The sequence below is a fragment of the Maylandia zebra genome, linkage group LG8 (assembly GCF_041146795.1).
Source record: "Maylandia zebra isolate NMK-2024a linkage group LG8, Mzebra_GT3a, whole genome shotgun sequence".
In the NCBI taxonomy this organism is placed as follows: domain Eukaryota; kingdom Metazoa; phylum Chordata; class Actinopteri; order Cichliformes; family Cichlidae; genus Maylandia; species Maylandia zebra.
This window is the reverse complement of record NC_135174.1, coordinates 21,029,221-21,050,874: the sequence shown is the minus strand read 5'-3', so window position 1 is coordinate 21,050,874 and position 21,654 is coordinate 21,029,221. Positions and strand designations below refer to the sequence as shown.

At 40.6% G+C, this 21,654-nt stretch overlaps 2 protein-coding genes across 5 annotated transcripts in view; one reads left to right on the top strand and one right to left on the bottom strand.

Annotated features, from left to right (window-relative positions):
* The window catches only part of dock1 (dedicator of cytokinesis 1), a 208,748-nt gene that overhangs the window by 73,494 nt on the left and 113,600 nt on the right, over positions 1–21,654 (bottom strand). The window lies entirely within an intron of this gene.
* Positions 2,144–21,654, top strand: part of insyn2a (inhibitory synaptic factor 2A) — a 36,258-nt gene continuing 16,747 nt past the window's right edge. For all 3 annotated transcript variants that reach the window (XM_004561172.4, XM_012921840.4, XM_076887590.1), the window contains exons 1-2: positions 2,144–2,664; positions 14,121–15,354. In XM_004561172.4, the coding sequence (XP_004561229.1) occupies positions 14,126–15,354 (1,229 nt within the window). In that variant the 5' untranslated portion in view covers positions 2,144–2,664; positions 14,121–14,125. The remainder of the gene's footprint in view (positions 2,665–14,120; positions 15,355–21,654) is intronic.

Genomic DNA, 21,654 nt, shown 5'->3' with positions numbered 1-21,654 from the left:
ATCCATCTGAGAAACAGTTTGCTTACACAAGCAGATCGTAGAGCAGATTCCAATAAAAGAAAATGGCAAAGCCTATTCTGTTCCTACTAACAGTAGACATCATCTCCCAGAGGAGTTCTACCCATTAAACAAATGCCATTACCCTGGGTTCAAATCTAAAACACTTTCCAAGAACTGAGATGTTCCAAGGTCAAATCTTTACAAACATAATGCAGCTCTTTGTGTTAAACTTGCAGGTTTTCGCTGCTTGGCTGAGCAGTAACAAGGCTGTGAAGCAGATGCGTTACTGTCATTCCAAAACAAGAACCCAGACTCATAAAACCGTGCTGTGAGAGCAGCGTTCAGCACCTGGAAGGTGCAGTCAGTCGGGAGGCAGGGGTGTCTTATGTGACGTTGCAGAAAAGTGAGATGAGGCAAAGGGGGGAAAAAAGAATAGCAAAACTTTCTTTTGTGTGTCATAAAGGACTTTGCGGCGAGAGCTGTGATGCCGTAAGTCGGCGATAAACAACGGGAAGGAAGTCTGATGAATGTAAATGTGAACTGAATATAACTGTCATACACATCTCCCCTTTTTATTCTATAAAAATCTTTGGGCCTGTTCTGCCACAAATGACTGAGCTGTCCACTTGGCTCATTAGGCTGAAACTGAACTGTGTTCCTGCTGTCAAGGATAAAAGACATTTAACGGTGACACAGGAAGTATTTCCATGATCAAATAAAAATCATTAAATGTGATCCAGTACATGAAAAACAGTGTGATAAAAAAAAAAAAAAATAGAATAGCTTTATATAAACTTGCTTTTAATAAATGAAGTTGACTAAATTATAATTCTAATTTCCAGCCTAGAAAAAGATTGTTACAAATGGATTCATTCAATCAGTTTGGAATGTTTTAAATGTATTTCTCATTCATAAAACATCCATTTATTAAGAAAAATGATGGATGCATTTATTGAAGCGTTCTTACAAATCAATGCTATTATTTCAAAACGTTTTACAACTGTTTAAATTTCATGTCATATTTTAAATTTTCTCCTGATCATTGATTTCTAGCCCTCAGTAACAAATGTTGACTTCACAGTTGCATGAACGGAGAAAGAAGTGACTCTTTACCCTGTTTGGTAAGGAAAGATGTGTGCCCTTTATTTGCTTTTGGTACCTGTAATATATATATTTATATAAATGCTCACACATACAGACACACGCACACTTACTTCACAGCAGCTGCTGTCTGGAGAGCTGCAGCTCATTACCATGGTACCTGAGGCTTATAGCAGAAGTTGGGTTTTCCCTGTCAGTGAATAAGGATGAGCTATGGCTCCAAAAACATCCGACCAAGCATACACGGCTACACTTTTACATGATCAGGGTTTCACCGAGTGTATTATTTCCCTCCTTCCCCATTATGGTAACTAAATAATACAAAATGCACCACAGATCCAATTAAGCCTAAATAAAGCTGCATATTCCCTTATGAAAACTGGTATTTTCCTGTGACAGATGGATAAATACCTGAAAGGGGAACGGGCAATAGAAGCTCTGTAATAGGCAGTTGGGAGGGAGGGAAAGCAAATGAAATTTTCCCCTCACACAAAGAAAAAAGCTGTAGGGAGGTGACAGAAGGTGAATGGACTTGCAAGAAAACTCTCAAGGGTAACACATGACAAGCATCAACATACGGATGCCAAGAAACTCAAAAGAATCAAAAACACAGGTGTGAAGAATGACAAATCTCAAAAACATCGGTCTGTGTGTGAGGTAAGGTGGCCCTCAACAAAGCCATTCAAAGTTGGAATTTATTTCTGCTCCTGACAAACAAAGCAAGGCTTCGAGGATATGAGGTAAAGATGTGCATATGGTTTTGTGATGTCACTGATATAACTGCTTTATAAGATTATAAGATAAATGGATGGTGCACGAACCTGATAGATGTAGCCAAAACTAAAGCTCTACTTTCTCCACTGCAACCTACCTTCCTCCCTTTGCACTCTCCATCTCTCTTTTTCGCTCTCATGTTCCCTCCCCCTTTCACTTAATCTCTCTCTCTCTCTCTCTCTCATTGTCTCTCACTCTCTCTCTCTCTCTCTCTCTCTCTCACTCACTTACTCACTCACACACACACTCACACACACACACACACAGGCTCAGAGGCAGACAAACAGAATAGAGGAGAAAGCCAGAGAGCAGAACTGCGGCGGCACGATGGGGATATTCAGCCTGCGTGGGCTCCGTCGCTGAGCCGTCCGGAGTTCAGCCACAGAATGTGTGTGCCTGCTCGTGTGTGAGTGTGTGCATGCATGCATGCATGTGTGAGTGAGTGAAAGCCCCTGCCGACACCGTGTGGAGAAAGGGAAGAAGACGAAAAGAGACCGGGTGGAGAGAAGGGGGGAAAAAAAGAAAAAAAGAGGGGGAGTGTTGACTCTGTCTCGGGCTTAGAGGAGGTTCACGCTACTGGATCATAGACGCCGATGTGCAACAACTACTCCCAACTACTGCTGCCCCTGCTCCACCTGCGTGCCACTGCCTGACTGTCCTCTTTAACTTCTGCCATGGCATAGCCTCCTCTTCCAGCTCGCTTCTGATCTACTGAGGAAACAGGCATGCATGGGCACAACCAGGGATCTAGGCTATCACATCCTTTACGTCAGTAATTCACAGTCTGAGGTAAGTTGCTCTTCTCTGCTCTTGTCCTCTCCTCCATTTCACCTCTTAGTCTGCATCTGAAAGGGGGGGGAAGTCTGCTCATATAACCTATGGAGTGGGAAATCCAAGAAATCTGCTTGCTCAGAGGAACTGAGCCCTGGATAAGCCATAAGGAATATTTTCAGTCAAAATGTTCTCTTTAGTCAGATGATCAAATATCAAATCTGGGTGACAGATGAAAGGAGGTAAATCTCAGATGGATTTTACACTCAGATGCCTCTGCTCGGGTGAAGGGAAAATTCAGGGAGCGCTTATGGAATGTGCTGGTGCTGACTTTAACAGACAATTTACTCACTTTGGAAAACTTTACACATGAAAATATTTGAACTATTGGTTAATTTTGCGTCTGGAGGGAGGGGAGGGGGTGGACTAAATGCCAATGCTTGCTGACATTTATCAGATCTCGAAGGTCAGTTTTTCATTTCCAAGAGGATTTTGATCCACATTTTACCTGACTGAAGCGGCATACAAAGCTAAAACAGTGCTTGCGTATGAGGAATTGCATGATGCTGCATTTCCTCTCAGCTAAGTGAGCTGAGTTACATAAAACACGCCGATATCGATGTTCAAATTAAGAATTTGTGAATTATTGCATTAAGCTGCTTTCCCACGTTTGGCTGCAGCAGTGTTTTAAAAGCAGGGAGCATGCAGCACAGAGAAACACGTAGTGAAAGCTGGGCATCACACAGCTGGCTGCATCTGATGAAGGACCTCCAATGGACACTAATCTAGATTAATGGAGTTGGTGAAGTCACCATCTCCTTAAAGATTATTGGTGCATTTGTGTGTGTGGGGTGATAAGATGTTGGCACTGGGTTGCCGGTGTTTAGGGGGTGAAAGGGAACAAGGGCTGCCAAGAGCCCTCACATCTCAACTGTCCTTCAGTTGCCACACAAAACGCATGTCAGTCCCACTCATTCCTACAAACCTCTTGCTATCGCTCTCCGTCTCCCCTTTAACCACAGCTCACATCAGCGCTCTGATACAATCTCCTGTATGCTCTATTTCACTTTCAGCAGACACTAAGAAGAAGACAGAGGGAAACAGATAAAGATGGATGGAGAAAGAGAAAGAGATATAGAGCGAGGGGGAAAGAGACTGTCTGCAAGGAATAGCAGAATAAGGCAGGAGAGGATATTGAATTTCTCTTTGCTTTTATAATTCCATTATATGAAATTACAGGGTAGGAATAAAGGTGAGAGTCCAAAAAAAGCAAAAAAATATGATTACTTTAACTGGCTGTCTTACTTTAACCTTGACGCTTGATGTCTTTATGAGACCTGGGGGATGACAGTCTAGGAGTAATGGATGCGATGGCCAAACGCTTCAAAGCTAGTCTTTATTTCTAGGAGACATCAAGCAACACTTCACCTTCTAATACTACAGAGAAAAAGAAAGAGGGACAACTGCCACACGTAAACACACGAGACAGGAGTACGCTCAGGCCATCACCTATGTCCTATCAGTGCAAATGCAGAGAGGTTCCTGGAGATTTAAAGCTGGAACAAAGTTAAAGCTTTTACATGTGCACACAGAAAGGGAGAAATGGTAAGGGAGGGGAGGGGAAAAACACAAAACAAAAAACAGAGGTGGCCTGCAAAAAGTACACGCGTTTCCAAACGAGTGGTGAAGTGTGCATTCACCTCCCATCACCCCGCTCACTGGGAGGGGTACTCATTCATCCAGAAAACAAATGACTCTCCTATGTTACCAGATGTTACCTTTCATGTGCTAATAGGATTATTCATTAAGAATGAGTATTTTCACTGGGAGGACCACACCAACGTAATGCAGTTTGGGTGAACTGTGTGTGTGTGTCGCTGAAGATGGGACCGTGTGTAGATATGTGTGGCTGACTTTGTACATCACATGAATACAGAAGGAGGCACTTCACACCTGATCTCACATAAGTGTTGCTGCAAGTGTATGTGTGTGTGAAACATGTGCTTTCCTATTCATCTGCAGGAGAAGAGGAGTTTTTTGATTTTTTGAGGCAAAAATGAGACAAAACTTTAAAACCAACAACTAAATATTGTGTAGCTGCCCTTTGTTCTACCAATTACAGCTTCACCTCCTCAGGGATTTAAAAGGGCACCTCTTGGGGTAGGAAATGTTCAGTGTTATTGGAAACTCTGCAGTTTGAAGGCCCACTCAGCAGCTGGGGATGTGCTGAGTCTGATGGGTGATGTCTGCATGAGTGGTATGTGTCAAAGTGCTATCCACTGCCAGGATCAATGTTTCCCAGTATAACACTGTACTGTAACAAGACGAGGAATGTTATTCACTATGGTGATCAGTGGGGGAACTACAGTGATTTACAAATCATGTAAAACCTGAAAATAGTGGAAGACAACACACCAAATATTATAACATTTTATTGTTTTTTTAAAATATAGCCTTTTGAATTTGTTGCGAGCGGCATGCTAAAAGAAAGAAGAAGCTGGGACAAGGCCATGTTTACTACTGTGTTACATCACCTCTTCTTCTTGACAGTGTTTTGTAAGAGCTTGAGAACTGAGAAGACCCTCTGAAAGAGAAATATTTTCCTGTTTTCTCCTGATATCAGATTTTCTCAAAAGTTTGGGGTCTCGTTCATCATTTTGTCATAACTTTTTCATAACTTTAATTATTGTGTGACGCGTCTGGATTCGAGGCCAGTAACACTAACAGACCATGGTGTTGTAATGCATGCCAAATGAAACTCGGCATTGTTTTGCTGAAATCAGCAAGGACTTTCCCTTAGAAAAAGTATATAAATTTGTATATGTATTTATATATTATATGGATAAAGTTCATATTTAATTAACAAGTCTACTAATTATGAGAAATTACCTTCTCTTGTTTTTATCTGGTGTAAAACAGGTTTGACCAACATCCCAAAATCCAGATATTAAATTTTCATTTACATAAAAGCCCCAAATTTTGACCTTTATAAGAAAAGGTAAGCAAATGTGTTGTAAACATTTTAGGTTTTGTTGTTAAAAAGGTTTCTGTTCACCAGCTAACATCTGTCAAAAGATCGTATGCACAGTTCCTGCTGTATCCAGAACAGTTAGCAAAACCACAAATGTCCCAAGTATTTAGTCATTACCTTAATAGTTATTTACACTGTCACTCAAACCAACTTGTTTGCCTCATCACACGTCAGTGCTGTGAAATATACCCTCACAAAACCTTCTTTTTTATGTGAAAATCCATAAAACATAAAACTTTCTTCAAAGAACATATCAAGTTTCACTTTCTGTGACACTGCTTTGATGTTACTGTCGTCACAATATTTTTAAGATTCAGTTGAGCTGACCAAATGACACAAGACAGAATGGCTTTAGCTGTTGTTTCCTCTGTGGTTTCTGACTATTCTTCTTGATGGATCTTTCTCCATGGTTTCATCTTCCCCTTTCATTTCTGTCTCTATTTTACCCACGTTCAATCTGCAATATCCGAACCGAGTATAAGCCCCATGTTCTTTCTATCTGCACCTGTTTCTTCTCGTCTTTTCCATCTTCATGTGTAGCTGTGTATATGTGTGGGTATTTTTTTCTTTGCTAGGGATGACAATGAGGAATGTGAAAGCAGCAGGGGAGTTCTCTAGTTACCCATCAGTTTTGAAACCTCAGTCTAGAAGGCAAAGAGACAGAAAAACACACAGAGAAAGCAACGAGAAGACGAGCACAAAACAGGGGGATGAAGACAAAAAAAAGAGATCTAATGTTCTGCAGAAAGGTGGTAAAGAAAAAAAGGTGATGAGGCAATGATGTATTGTGATTAGGCCGGGCAGTCTCTGCAGTATAGATCCTGAGGTCTGATCTCCCTCTAGAGTAGCCTGTGACGTACAGACAGACTTTCTGAGAATTAATCAAGGTCCTACCTGAGTGTGCACAACGCAAAGCCAACTAAGTACAATTCAGCAGGGACAGAGTGCGTAAAAAATAATTAGGATACAAAGTCTGGGGGATACAGGCCGAGGATAAGAAGATCCACATAAGCAGCAGGCCAGCATAGAGTACACTATGTTCTTTTGTGAGAGTTATTCCTAGCACCATACTTAAACCATGTGTATATAATGTCTTACTTACACATGGTTTACTTTGGGATCATTAAGTGGAAGAAATAAAAACCTCAATGCATAAAAATAACATATGTATTGCAAACATAGCTTTTTTTATTGCAGAAATATAAAGTAAGGATATTGTGATCAGCGTGGATCAACAGCAAATCTGGATTGGTTCGGTCACAATTTCAGGATTCTGGCATCGAAACAAATACTGCAGTTAAGATATTATTATCATTGCTATTGGAGTAAGCTAAATCATTTTAAATCAGCCATTTGGCTTGCGGTCCACTTTAAGAAGATCTGGTTTTAAGCCAAGCTATGTTATCCAAGATGATGGGTGTAATTTTAGTTCTCCTTAAACTCAACATGATTTGTAACCAGGAGTGAAAATACGCCTTTATATTACGCTTTAAGATATCCTACAGATAGTATTTATTCATTGCTGAAATAATAATATAGATAATAACTAATGTAGAAAAAAAAATAATGGAAGGAAGCATCATTGAATTAAACATGCCTGAAACCAATCCCATAAAATCCAGCCATTTCCAGTGCAATGGCACAGCAGTAAACTACTGTTTACTTACAAAGGATTTCCTGCATGTGATGCCAGGAAAATGCACTTCCCTAATATTTTCCCTCAATACCAACTTACTGTCAAAACACCCAGCCGTCAATCCTCCTCACATCTACTCTATGAACAAGGGTACAGCCAAGCCTGCTCACATGACACGGCACAAAGAGACAGAAAATAATAACCCAGCAATAAACCCACACTGTCAAATAACCTTACCAGTACAATCTTTTTACTGCGTAATCCGTCTGCTCTTAAGAGGCAGATCAAAGAATTTGCAAAACACCACTAAGCCCTGTATAATTATGACAGTGGAGGGGGGAAAACAGGGAAACAAAGCAGGAGTAGATGGAACTAGATTAAAGAGTTGAAAATGTCCATGACTGTGATGATACTGCCACTCATTCAGCAGCCTCTGAGATCACAATGACTTTTAATAGTGTAAAACTGCAGTGCAATTCAATACCAAACTTCAAGCTCATACAGTCTGAAAAACTCACAAAGCACACAGCTATATAAATTAATATGTACATAAAAAGTACTATTATTGATATTCTGGGAAGGCTTTTTTATAAAATGTGGAAAGCTGGCTGGAGGAATAAACAGTCATTCAGCCGTGGGAGCTCTAGCAAGGTCAGCCACTGATGTTGCTTGGGTGACAAGGCCTGGCTTGCAGATGGCGTTCCAGTTCATCCCAAAGGTCCTGAATAGGGTGGAGAGCTGAGTCTGTGTATGCAAGTTCACCCCAAAATGAGCAAGCCTTTCCTAGATCAATGCTACATACAGGGAAGCATACTTTACAAAAAATATCACTGAACTGGAGACATCAATATTTCTCAGAATTGAAACTAAGTGCTCTAAAAAGCCCCACCGTCTCAGAGTAAAAGGATATAGTCATTTACTATATGAGTAAATAGCTTAGAGTTGTACTACTTGTTCCAAGCTGCCAGGAAAATATTTTTACATTCTCTGCCGAGCGTATGTTTCAGCTGCACGATTGGAAATCCCTAAAATAGAAACATACCATTAAATGCTTAAACGAGATAGGATGCTTACATTGCTGCAGCTAATTGACATGTATAGCCGCATTTCCAGCGTTCAATCGATTCACCGGTTTTGTGATGCATACCATATTAATGAATTTTCCTGTCAGTAGAGCAGAAGCGATAAAACAAAATTAGTCAGGCTCGAAGTTAGGGTAAACATTCAATCCCCAGGCTGAGTCAGGACATGGAAATTTCCACCTTTTAAGATGTCCTCCCAGGGAGCAAAAGCAAAATTAGGAGGCTGCCATTCAGCAAATAAGTGACTTGTATAAAGTTTTAAATAGGGCAAATATTGGGGTTCCATTTAATGTAAGGTGCACTGTGTAAGCGAGGACGTGCTCTGAGCGCACCACTTCTCTTCTTCTATCTAACTTCTTCTATCATACCACGATAATGAATTGCATTACTGCAGTAACCTGGATTGTCCTCGAACCATTACAGAACTTAATATACCGTATTTCCCGGACTACAAAGCGCACCCGAATATTAGCCGCACAAGCTAAAATCAGGGGAAAATCCTGTTTTGTACATACATTAGCCGCACCTGACTAAAGGCCGCAGGTGTTTCAATGTTGACTTATCATATGTAAGAGAATATGCACAAAGGGAATTGTCAGGAAAGAGATGGCTGTTTGGAGACACACCCCTTTTATTAATATTTTGAAAAACAAGTTATGGGTACATATTTGCATAACCTTTTAGGTATATGTACAAGTAGCGGTAATTACAAGTAGGAAACATGTACTGTGCTTCATAAATGAGTAACAAATGTAGTACATAACAATAACCTACAGCACACCAGAAAAATAGATTCGGACTACCTTTTAGGCTCAGGTGCAGCGACACGGCTTTAACAAGAAGAAAAGTCAGTCATTCACCACCATCTTCCTGCCCACTAAAACCACCAAAGTCCTCTTCTCCAGTGTCGGATACAAACAGGCTCAGGATGGCTTCGTCATCCACTCTCAGCTTCTTTCCTTCGTTGTCACTTTCAAAACCAAAGAAATCCTCGTTGTCAGTGTCAGAGTCGAACACCCTCAGAAGGGCCGTGGCGGTGTCCTCCTCTCCATCATGCAGCATTCAGCCCTTCGAAATCCGTTGGTGATCATTGATGTTTTCACACTTTTCCACGCTGTCAGATTCCACCGGTGGAGTTGAGCATAACTTGCTTTTCGCATTGTTTTTCGCGCTACTTGTACGGCACTATGTTGTCTGGCGGATGGACACGTGACCAACACACCACTCTTGAACCCCGATACTGTGTGTCTGATCACATGCCCTTCCGCCAGGCAACGTAGTGCCGTACAACAGCGGAACAAACAAAACAAATCGTCTTACGATATGACAAAAATCATGGACAATCCATAGAAAAGCCGCACCTGACTAAAAGCCGCAGGGTTCAAAGCTTGTGGAAAAAGTAGCGGCTTATAGCCCGACAATTACGGTAATTGTTAAACGGAAGAATATCGCCCCCAGACTAGCAATGCTCAACGGGCTCGCTTTTAGCCAAATGTGATTGTGTCCCTAGAAATTCCAAATGGTGACCTAAAGGGCCAGCGTGACAGCTATGACAGCAGCGCTGCTAAAACCAGGTCAAGTATTAAAATGTCAGTGTGCTTTGCTATGCGCATGTGACCTTGTGAGGTCTGGGTTTTTGATTATTTTTTTGGGTGGGGGGGTCTGGGTAGAAAATTGTGGGTCACTTCACCAATTAGCTTCTAAATAGAAAAAAAGGACCAGGGCCACCATATGAAAAGAGGCAGTTGTCACAGCCTTGCGTGCTGAATCATCCTGTTTATGCAAAAGGCCAGAGGGTGGTGTTGCAGCTGGAGGGGAGATACGAGTGCTGCTGCCCGTGTCTGCACCCAATGGGTAACAAATCAGATACGGGGAGCCAGGAAGACATCATTCATCCTACGGTGCTGACATGTCAAATATGATCAAATGTAAATGTGAACATGAGACAATATCACAAAACTGTACACGTTGTCATGCCGCCGCATAGGAAAGGAGGAATAGAGAGTAATAGAGAAGCAACACTGTTGCTGTTTGTGCTGACAAACTACATTCCTACCTAATGGCTCAGAACAGGGTGACATCTTGAAATGTAATCATACATAAATTTGCACATATTAAATATAATGTTTAATTTAGACCTAGCTAATACCACCGAAGTATTTATTGACCTCATTTGGAGAGAGGGAATGTAGGTTAGCGATTTAAACTCTCTTTGAAAATGTCATCCACTGAACAAACATGGAGAGGTCTCTTGACAGTGATGGAACACAGCCAAGCGAGCAAACAGATATATTCTGGGAATAAATGTAACATGGCAAGTAGTCAAAAGAATTAAAAAAAAATATTATCTGCCTTTGTTCAGTTGCTGGTTTTTAAATGTGGGATAAACAGGGTAATAACGAGAGGAAATAATTCACCGGGAGGTGCTGTACCGATTCTTCCACTTTACATTCCTGTAACTTCCTGAATGTTCACAGCTCAATCAGCCTCATGGCAAAGGGGTCAGGAGCCTTTATGTGATTTACACTTGCTATAATTGGACATTTTGTGATAACAAGTGTAACACTTGTTTCCATTGGTAACTGAACAAAGATCTCCCTGGCTTCTTCTTGATCATTTCTCCTTTCCACATACTGGAAAAATATTAACAAAATGTCTATATATATATATATTTTTTTACCCAAAATTATTTTGTTACAGCAGCTTATATGTTATTATAAAGAGCGGCAGCAACAACAATATAACAAAGTATTTAAAAAATAAAACTAAAATGAATTTTAAATGACTTTTTAAATGTGGTAAAAAGTATCAGGAGACACAACGAGTGTTGTATGAGTGCAGGATTGGAAAAAATTTATCGTTTCGTATGTAACTATTACACAAAGATTGTGATATGATCAGTAGAGAGTAAAATAATCATGTTTTTTTCTTATAATGAACTAATAGTTCCTGCACTGTACCTATAAGCCTGCAGCTGAGGAACAAAAGTAAAGAAAAACCATTTACTGGCACCCAAAAATCTGGAGCTTTTAGTACAAACATTAATTGTGTCCTGTCTTGATTATTGCAGCTCATTTCACGTGTACATCAGTTGGTCCAGAATGGAAAACAAAATCAAAACAAAAAACCCCAAAAAACCTAACACTCGCACATCATCCCTATTTTTCCTTCCCTTCACTGGGTTCAAGTAAAAATCAGAATTCATTTTTTATTAATAAAACAAATATTCCCAGGTTCCTGCATGTATAACAGAGCTACTAAGAACTAATTGCAGTAGTTTTCTTCTGCAATCATCTGATCAGGGTCTTTAATTATCGCATGTTTTTTTCTTCTTTTTTTAATAAAGCCAGAGGCGTACAAACGTTTAAGGTTAGAGTTCCTAAATTTCCTCGGCCCATCACGTTGGCTGAATCAGCTGCTGAAAACTCCCCTGCATATCCTTAATCTCTCAATCATTATTTTTGGCTACAGTTTAACTCTAATGTCTGTGTGGACCTATGTATGTAATAATAATAATAATGTTTTTATGGTTCAGGTTATATGTAGCGGCACCAAAATGTATATTTAAAGCCTTCTATGTGAAGGGTTACAGAAATCCTTTCTTAAAAGGGACACTGGGGCTAAAATTGTAGTATCCATGACCTTTGACATTCTGCTCTTGACGATGGAGAATTATGAGGCAATCCCGCTCTGCCTTTGCGTGAAGGGCAGGGAGAACTATCTCTCTCTCACATCCTGCATCCCCCCACCTTACATTTTTATCCAGTTGTCTGCATTTATTGTCTTTTGTTGTCTCTTACTTGCTTTTTAGTCTTTTGTTGTGGAGTATTTTATAACATCCGCTCTTGAACGATGCACAGTAAATAAAAGCTACTCCCTATATACCCCTGTTAAAGTGGGAAGTGTATCTTAACAGCGGAGGATTTTTGTAGTTTACCAACATGCCCCGTGCTGGGCTTTTATACATTTTCAACAAAAAACTGCATTAGATTTTATTCCCTGGTCACTTGGTCACATCAGTAATTATCCATCTGCTCAGAATCAAACAGACATCTGTTTGCACAGGAGAAAGCATCTCATCTCAACCCTGTCTATGTGTGCATGCTGCTCTCACTTCCCCAATTACACAACTGGAGGAGGGTTGACCAGTTTCAAGGGAAGAGTGTCAATCTGTCTGTTTCAATCAAAATCAGCTTCTTTTATGAAAAAAGCCTATGATAATGACAATTATACCATATGGCATGACATATCCGGTAAACGAAGGATGTAACGGGTAACATATAATTCACAGCTAAACTAAATTCTCATTCTCATTGCAGGAAAAAGCAACTGAGGATGAGGCACCTTTTTGCATAAAATGACTGAATGATTATAACACTGTAAAAGTATCACATTTACAGATGCCACTGACTAATGTCTGTAGACAAGACTCTTAAGCTAGATGTTAGGTGAGACAGTAAAAAATAGGTGTCGCCTAATGGAGCCAGAGACCCAGCGTGCTAATTTAATATTACGGAGTGATAGATGATGGCGAAGAAGACAGTGATGGGGGGAAAAAAGAAAACTGTTCTGTAGCTCCCAGCTAAGTAAACAGACAGGTTTGAAATAGGAAGTCATTTGCTGGTGACAGAGAACAGTCATGGCAGATAAGCTGAGAAGGATAATTGGCCTATCTGATTCAGCATCTATATGAGTGTGTGGAGCGTTTCCTTATTGTAAATGAGGAGGCAGAAGGTGAAATATATTTCTGTCAGAGCCTCAGAGGCACACTGCAGAGTCACGATCCCACTACCATACCTGTGGTACTAAGGAAAGATAATTCGTTATCTCCGCTTGTTTCTCCTCAGAGGCTTGTTGTACAGCGTTCTGACAAAGAGTTGTCTGTTTGCAGATGTCAACCTCATGTTTTTCTTAACATTTTCTCAGTTAAGTCAGAAAAGAGACTACTTTTCATATTCAGGGAATTAATTATTAACTATGAGCAGGAAAGGTGAGGCAGTGAAGAATCGTGCTGAAGCTAATAAACCACGGAAAGGAAAATCAGACATCATCCTTATATATTGTAAGCTCGGTGATTGATACAAATCCAAAAGGCGAACGCAACTAGAGCAGCAGATACTCATAAATGTAGAAAGTGGGGTAGGAAAAGGAGGAAGTCGTTATGAAAGACACTTTAACTGACAATGATAAACGAAGGAAAATTATTTAAAACTGGAGTTATTAGTTTCACAGAGGCGATTAAATGTATCATGGAAATTTGATAGGATAATTTTTGGGGAACCCTTACAGCCTAAACTGAGTTGTGATTCAGCAAATAAACAGTAAATAACTGCCAAGCATAAAAGAGCCATGAAATCGGGCAATAAAAAAAAAGAAATAAAAAGGGAACGAAATCTGCAGTACATGCATATGAAAAACTGACTTCCATAGTTTAAGCTGCACCTTTAGCTCTAGAAGAAAAGAAAGCATATCAAATATCAACCTCAGCTTTTCAAAGATATTCACTGGAAATGTCTATTTGTTTCATTTTAATGTGAAGTGTCTGATAAAAGCTTTTTTTAAATCATATACCTTTAGCTCTATTTAATTACACCGTTTCCTCCCTTCTCCCTAAGCTAAGAGAGAATGTGTGTTTTATCAAGTGGGATGTAATAGTCAGGCAAGGGTCTTTGTCTAAGCCCCTCATTACTGATGATTAACAGTGTTTCTCCTCTATGCCTCTCAGGAAACATGGTGAGCAAGGAGGGTGGCAAATGCATGCTCACCAACTCAGAGTCTGACTCGGAGGCAGCGCCCGTGCCCTCCACTTCGCTGGCGCTGGAGGTAAAGTATTCCCTGGAAGCCAATCGACAGGTGAGGAAGAGAAACAAGGCCTTGCAAGTGCGTTTCAAGGACATCTGCGAGGCGCAGAACGAGCAAAGAGAGGCGGAGTTGCAGGCAGCGGGGAAAAGTGGCAAACCAATGTCATACAAAGTGGCATACCGCAAATACATGACTGTCCCTGCACGCAGATCGATTCCTAACGTCACAAGGAGCACAGGTGTTCAGACGTCACCCGACCTGAAGAAACGGTATCAGACGTTTCCCTTCGAGCGCAAAAAAGGACATACCTTTAAGCATGTGGCGGCCGTGGAAACTTATAAAGGTCAGAATAACGGTTTTATCATGGAGGTGAAGCAGTCTAAGGCACCTGAGCAGGGTTTAGATGAGGAGGAGGAGGGGGCCTGTGGGGGGAGCGGAGTCCTGAGGACCAGGGCTCTGCTCCATACTAATGAGTGCATTGCCACAGTGGAGCAGCACACTGCACCTGATGGCCTGTGCTCTGATGCTCTGCTGCTCAGTTGCACTGCAGACACAGACTGCCTCGCAGACACACCGAGAGGAAGCGGACCTGGAGCACAGGCAGAGTACCAGCTCTGCAGCATACCTTCCAAAGCCAGAACAGGATTACAACACAGGGAGGCCGACACAGACCGCTCGGCCAAGAGGCAGCTGCTCAATCTGGAGGAAGGCTCATCCCGAACCCTGCCGGACAGGGCCTCCAAGGTTACGGGCCCCATCGCCTGGAACTCCCTCACCCAGGTGGAGTGCCTGGACAGTCCGTCTGTACGGAGCAAGCGAAAGAAAGGCCTGCAGCTCAACGGGCTGTCGAGTGAGACGTTACCACGATCCCGTGGAGGCTGTAAAACACAGGCACAGTGCCACACGGGGCAGTTATCTGCCCGGCCTATACGGGGCATGGAGGAACCTCTGTCACCCTGCATAGGCGGTGAGGCTGATGGAACACCAACCGACCAAACGCAGGAAGCCTGTAAGCAAATAGTGCCTATGAATCAGGACGGGGACGTTAAAGCACAGCTCCAGGCCATGGAAAATCTCATCAGCTCCAGCCAAGAGACCATCAAGGTGCTGCTGGGGGTCATCCAGGAACTGGAAAAAGGAGAGGCCCACAGAGAAGGGTAAGCCATCTCACTCGAATCGTGTACAGATGCACGATTATTTCTCCCTGCTGCAGATGCACAGTACCGGTCCCACGCCAAGGCTCTTCTCCAGATTGTAAATTGGTAACACTGACTGTACAGAACTGAGGGAGAACCAATTTTATGCTAAAAGGCCAAAGATCGATTTAGCACTGAAAATGACTCAGTGGCCAACCATGGCTGAATTATGGAACTACAGATGTATTACAAAACACGCAACACAGACAAAACAAACAACAAAAGCATCTATTGATTGGTTTAGCAAGAGTTGTCTACTTAACGTAAACTGACGCGGGTCTTATGTTAGCCACAAAGGAATGCTATAAATCTACAGATAAAAACTGAGAGAAGAATATATTACAAAACAAGAGAAACATAACACGTTCATGATTCAGTATCAACAACAAAAATACAATGTTGGTGTGACACATTATTTCTTTATTACAGTAAAAATCTTATAAGTGTGACAGCTGCTCAGCAGAGCCTTGACTGAGGCACCAAAAGAGCATTATTGTAGCTGTAGTGATGTGGCTTTCACTTGGATGTGCCCTGCAGTGCTATTACAGTGCAATGCCCTTTTGTGACAATTCTCCTTAGATATGGTGCAGCTGCTGCATTACGTACATGCTTTAAATCACATGTTGCCATTGTGTATGTCACCTTCATTCACAAACCCAGTGCTAAGCAACGCTCTCTCAGTTTATTAATTGAGTAATTTAACACTAAAATGCTCAAGACATGAATATTATTCTAAGCAGGGCATCAAATTACAGAATGGCATTAAATTTAAGATTGTTTATTACTTAAAGAAAATACTAAACGTTTAACGATTGGCTTTATCCAGCAGCAGACTATAAGTTTATCTAGAAAAGTCCAAGGCATGTGAAAAAGCCACAGCCTGTGAAAAAGCCATTTACTGTCCAAAAGATACTGAGTATATACAAAAGGGCTGCAGATAGACAATCCTCTATTTCAGTGGGTTTGATGCTATCTAAAGGGACGAGGCAAACAAAATGGGCAATTTGTTGGGAGAATTGCTGGGGCTCGGCACCCAGATCCCTATCTGTTTTGACCAGTAGCCGTGTTACGGCATGGAGCGAGAAACCCCATGTAATCAACATATCCAAAACACACCTGTCAAGCTTATAAACAAGGAGGACACAAGTACAAGTACTTCCAAGTGTAAGAAAGCAATTCTCAATTTCAACTTCAAACATAGCACGTAGCATTTGCAACCCTCTAACAAGGCAATTATCCTCCTTCAGTCTTGCACAATGCAACTTTAATCTCCTAGTTGACAAACTTAGAAAAATGCGATTGAAAAAGTTAGCACACGCGTGACATAATGCGGGACACTACTTTCAATGCGTTGCCGAGCACATCTGACTTATCAGGTGTGTCTAAAGTGGCAGGTGGGAAGTGGGGAGGTAAGGAGAGGAGAAGCTTTTCATAGACAAAAATAAGTGAGCACTCTTTAATGGCACCATCTGTTCACATACACAAAGACACTGTGTTTTCACATTGTGCTTCCTACATTAAGCTAAAGCCAGTGAGCAGTGCAAGCCCCGTGTAATCCATCCAAGGCTAAGTGAACTTCTATTTATCTATTCAAGCATAGTCATCTTTGTCCTGTAAATACAGTATTTCTGTATTTCAAAGGTCACTTTTTTCACACTACATTAGCTTCACTTACCCCCTATGTAAATGTCACTGACACAAGCAATAGGACTGCCCATAGGCTATAGGTGAATTGCATCTTATATTAAGTCATATAACTTATAACTATTGCATTAATCACTGTGTGTGCATGTCTACAGTGGCTGTGATGCTGATGCAAAAAATCTTTTGTTTCTCCTGATCTGTGTGACATCAGGAGAAAGAAAATAGGGGTGCAAAAGACAAAAGTCTAGGAGGAAGAAAGAAGGATACAGTTACAAAATAGAACAAAACTACATATAACCTGATGAGTTTCAGATTTTATCGTAAAAAAAACAGCAAGCAGAGAAAAACATAGTGGTGGTGGATTCAAACTGCTTGGCAGTTTCACATCAAAACAAATTCATCACAAACTCAAATTATTAGACTCCTCTGATTGGATGTCTCGAACTGAAATGTAACTATATTGAGGTGTGATGTCACCAGCTGTATTGGAGCGAGTTTGAAGCTAAAAGTCAGCACCATCTTTCCCATGTGCAGCCAGGACCTTCCAGATAACAACAATCTGCGATGTACATTACATTTACAGAAATATATCGCATGACAGCATCCTCTGAGGGTCTTGTTAGTGCAAATCTTAAACCAAAAGCACAGTAGAAAAATCACTGTTTACTTCTTAAAGAGAAGCTACAAAAGTCTGCCTGCTGCTCTCCCCAGTGAGTTCAAGAGGCGGAGAGTGCAGCAGGCAGCAGGTGGGCACAGAGCTTTCCATCAACCCAAGAACATGGCAGACATCAAAGCCTTCTATGTGCCTTAAAATCTAGCAGTGATCTTAAAGAAACTACAATTTGCAAAACAACATATTTCTTGAAAGAAAGACATAGAAGGCTTTTTTGTTTTGTTTTTTCCTATTGGCTTGATGACTTTTATCCTTTGGTGAATATGAAAGTTAACCCTTTTTTGTAACTTCTCTGTTGGTACTGATGTTTCAACTGGAGTGGTTTTATCCCCATCAAAAGTGTTACTTCCTCCAAAAAACTATATATTGGAATAGCAATTCCAGTGCCTCAGCATTGAAAATGACTTCTTCGACTTGGCTATTAACAAAAAAATGAGACAGTTAGGGAAGAAAACCACTAAAAACTTGGGACTATAAAGTCTGACGAGACTGGGGATGAGAAGCTATTACAAAGGGAACACTCTGAAAAGCACAAACACACACAGACACTTGTCCCTCGACTACAGTTTTGCCCAGAGCATAGAGCGTGACAGTGGGAAGGATTCTAGAGTACATCATTGGCTGGACCCAAGAACACAAAGCTTGGGAATAATGCTGTATCATCAGATAGTGCTGGCAGCCCAGACCCAATTAATCACACTCATGGGGACTTGTTGCTAGCGTGTCTATTAGCACTGTGTATGTGTGCATGTTTTTATGCCCCTGGAATCCCACCCACTCGGTGACATTTGGGAGACTTCACGTAGTAGCAAAATCGAGGGAGGTGTGTAAATATACTGTTAATGGCACTTTTGGCTTCGCGCTCCCCAGGGAAGCTTGCCGAAATGAGCTCTACTCTCTTATTTTCTCCTATCAACTCAGTGTGAGAGGGGGTGAGGAGTTATGAAAGATTGAGGGGGAAAGAGACCTAGACAGCATGAGGGTTAGAGAAAGACAGAAAATAGGGAGTCGTTCAAAGGGCACAATTCAGTTGACAATGTAACCCATCAGTTGTTTATTGATTGACTCGTCTTGCGAAAAGCGAGCGTGGCTGTGGTCTTCCTCACTGCACTGCACTGCACTTCCAAGCCTATTATTACAATTAATCCCAGTTGCAAATGTAAACATGTAAACGTAAATCTTGTATCACTGCATCCATCCCATTTCCCGAGTCTGGTACAGTCTTAAATAACAATATTGATGTCAACACCTCCAATATACCTGTCAGAGCACACAGCGCAGAAAGCAGTGCAGTAGATAAGGAGGGGAAATTTATGGTAGGGCTTTAATTTTTATTGGTGCCGCAGCCTGTGGGTAGCCTGGCAAAAGTAGTAGTGAGAGAAATGAAAAACGGCTATTCTACTGCAAAGATGAAAGCTGAGGATTAAAAGCAAAAGTTACCCATTAGAAGTATGAGGAATGGAACACAGTGGCTTTAACATTAAGGTTCACTTGAGAAACCAGACATGTGTAACTGTCTGTGAAAGCATCATCACATCTAAATAAACCTCACAAAGAAGAAAAAACATCTTCTCGCTAATCTCTATTGGTATTTAGCTGATGTGTTACTTGACAAAACAATACTGTTGAAAGTTCAACAGCAACATCTCTCTCCAGAAACAGTGCCCCCATTACTGAGACTAATCCACAGACCCCACTCTGAGCAGTCTCTCTCTGTTTTCATATGTTTTATTGATTAAACTGAGTAACAAAGGCCTTTTTTTGTCTGGAAAAATGTGCAGCTGTTCATCACTGGGATGAGCTCTAACAGAAAGGGTGAAGAGAGAAACCTTAGACATCTCAAAACCTTGACAGATAAAAATACCTGATCCACTGGTAAGCAAGTTTTAAACTGTGTTTCAAAGGTTACATGCCTGTGTACCACGGCGTTATTGATGCCGGCACTGATATAACCCGAATAAGCTGTTTTGGTTAGCAGGAGAGTGGTATCTAATATGCGTGATGACATACAAATACCTGCCAGTGATTGATGAAGAAGAGCACAGCTATTAAAAATTATGCATGGCATCTCTATGTGGTAAACAGAACTGTGCAAAAGTCTTGAACCTTTGCTCGTTTATTTCTATTTTGCTTCTATGGAGCCTGGTATTCTTGTCATTTTTAAAAGTAATATTGGGGGAATGGTTCTTCAGGGTTTCCGAAGATCTTTCAAAGTTTTTCTTTGGCTGCTTTTCCATTCATTTTCAGTCCAATGGTTATACATGACTACTTTCCATTTTCAGAGCAATGTTTTGCTTGCTAAGCTACTGAACGCTGGCCTGTGGATCATTCAAGGATAAAAAAGGCCTTTAACCCAAGGGATGATCCAGTGTTGTGTCTACACAAAAAAAAGACCTTATATTTGCCAAAGACTTATGTCATATATCATCACATACATCTGTATGGGGCGCTGAGTGCCCTTAAGAGATTAAAGGAAACTGTAAAAAATGGAGAATAAAAGAAGAAGTGGAAAACCTTGAACCTATTTTTTTTTTTAATTTGAAAGTCATGTCCTTAAGAAAAAGACCTAATGATCTAATGGTTAGATCATTAGGTACGGAGGACAAAGGTCTTAACACGGATTCTCTAAAGCCATCTGTAAAACATGCCAGTGATGCTGGGGATCTGGCTAAAAAAAAAAAATTGTGGAAATCTAGATCTTCATTTTTCATCATAACCATCAGCCCAAACACGCTGCCAATGCAGTCAAAGCATACCTGAATAGAAAAGCACACAACGAAACATTACTGAAACAGTGTCACATCACTTTGAAAGAGTAGAGAACAAAAGGAAGCCAACAAAGAAGATCTTTGAAAGTCCTTCAAGTAACCTGCAGAATTACTCCCAAAGACTACTATAGAAATTACAGGAAAAGGGAAGGGAGTTCAGGCTGTGTTAGAAGAATAAAGGTGGACATACTAAGTTATTGACTTCCAGGCTTGTTAGAATTGTACAATCTCGGCTGTTGCCTTATATAGTTCCCTATATGTTTACATCTTTCAATTCATTCCTGCAATGTTTCACCCTTTTCTACCCGGAATCTAAAGAAATGAGCAATGTTTCAAGACTTTTACAAACTGCTTCTTCTGATGCAGAAGTTTAATTACCATAAAACCAGAATTGCCTTCTTTTCAATAGTGTTGGTAAAATCCAAAGTTGCATCCATTCTATTATGTCATGAATTACAAGAACACCATTGAAATCAATACTCTACTCACATTTACAGATGCCAGAGAAATCCTTTAAGCTTACTGAAGCTCTTAACTCAGGCCCATCAGTTAACCTTTAGAAAATAATCTTTAATCAGCACAATCAGCATTTCCTGTTTTATGTTGTTAAAACATCTGATAACAATATAAAGCATATCATATAATACAGTACTTTAGTTTTTAGCCTATAAAATTGAGGCAAACTATAAAACGTCAATGGGTCGCATTCTCAACCAAAATTGTACAATTTCATCTCCTTAGAGGACCTAAATGATTCTGTTACTTTCAGATTATAACTCAGATTGTTTGCTTTACAAAAAATATGCTCCACAGAAAGGATTAATCAATGAAGGGATTTCTTTCGCGTGAGTAAAAAGGGTTAGCGTACAACGTAGGAGGAGCTCATCAATTCAGCAATAAAAAGTAATAAAGACCAAGTTAAAAAAAAACATTTTTGTGTTAAAAACCTTTATTCATTTTGGTAAAAACTGACTAAAGATTACTTAATTTATTAGCCAAGAACCATTTGGGTTATAAACGCTGTTTGATATATTATGAGTTTACACTTCTAATCAACAGTTTAAATATGTGTTTCTATCACAGTGTACATAAAATAATCAGCCGATTAAATGATAATTACACTAATATAGTGTTACAGCCCAACAGTACTTTTGTTATTACTTCATGAAAAACTCC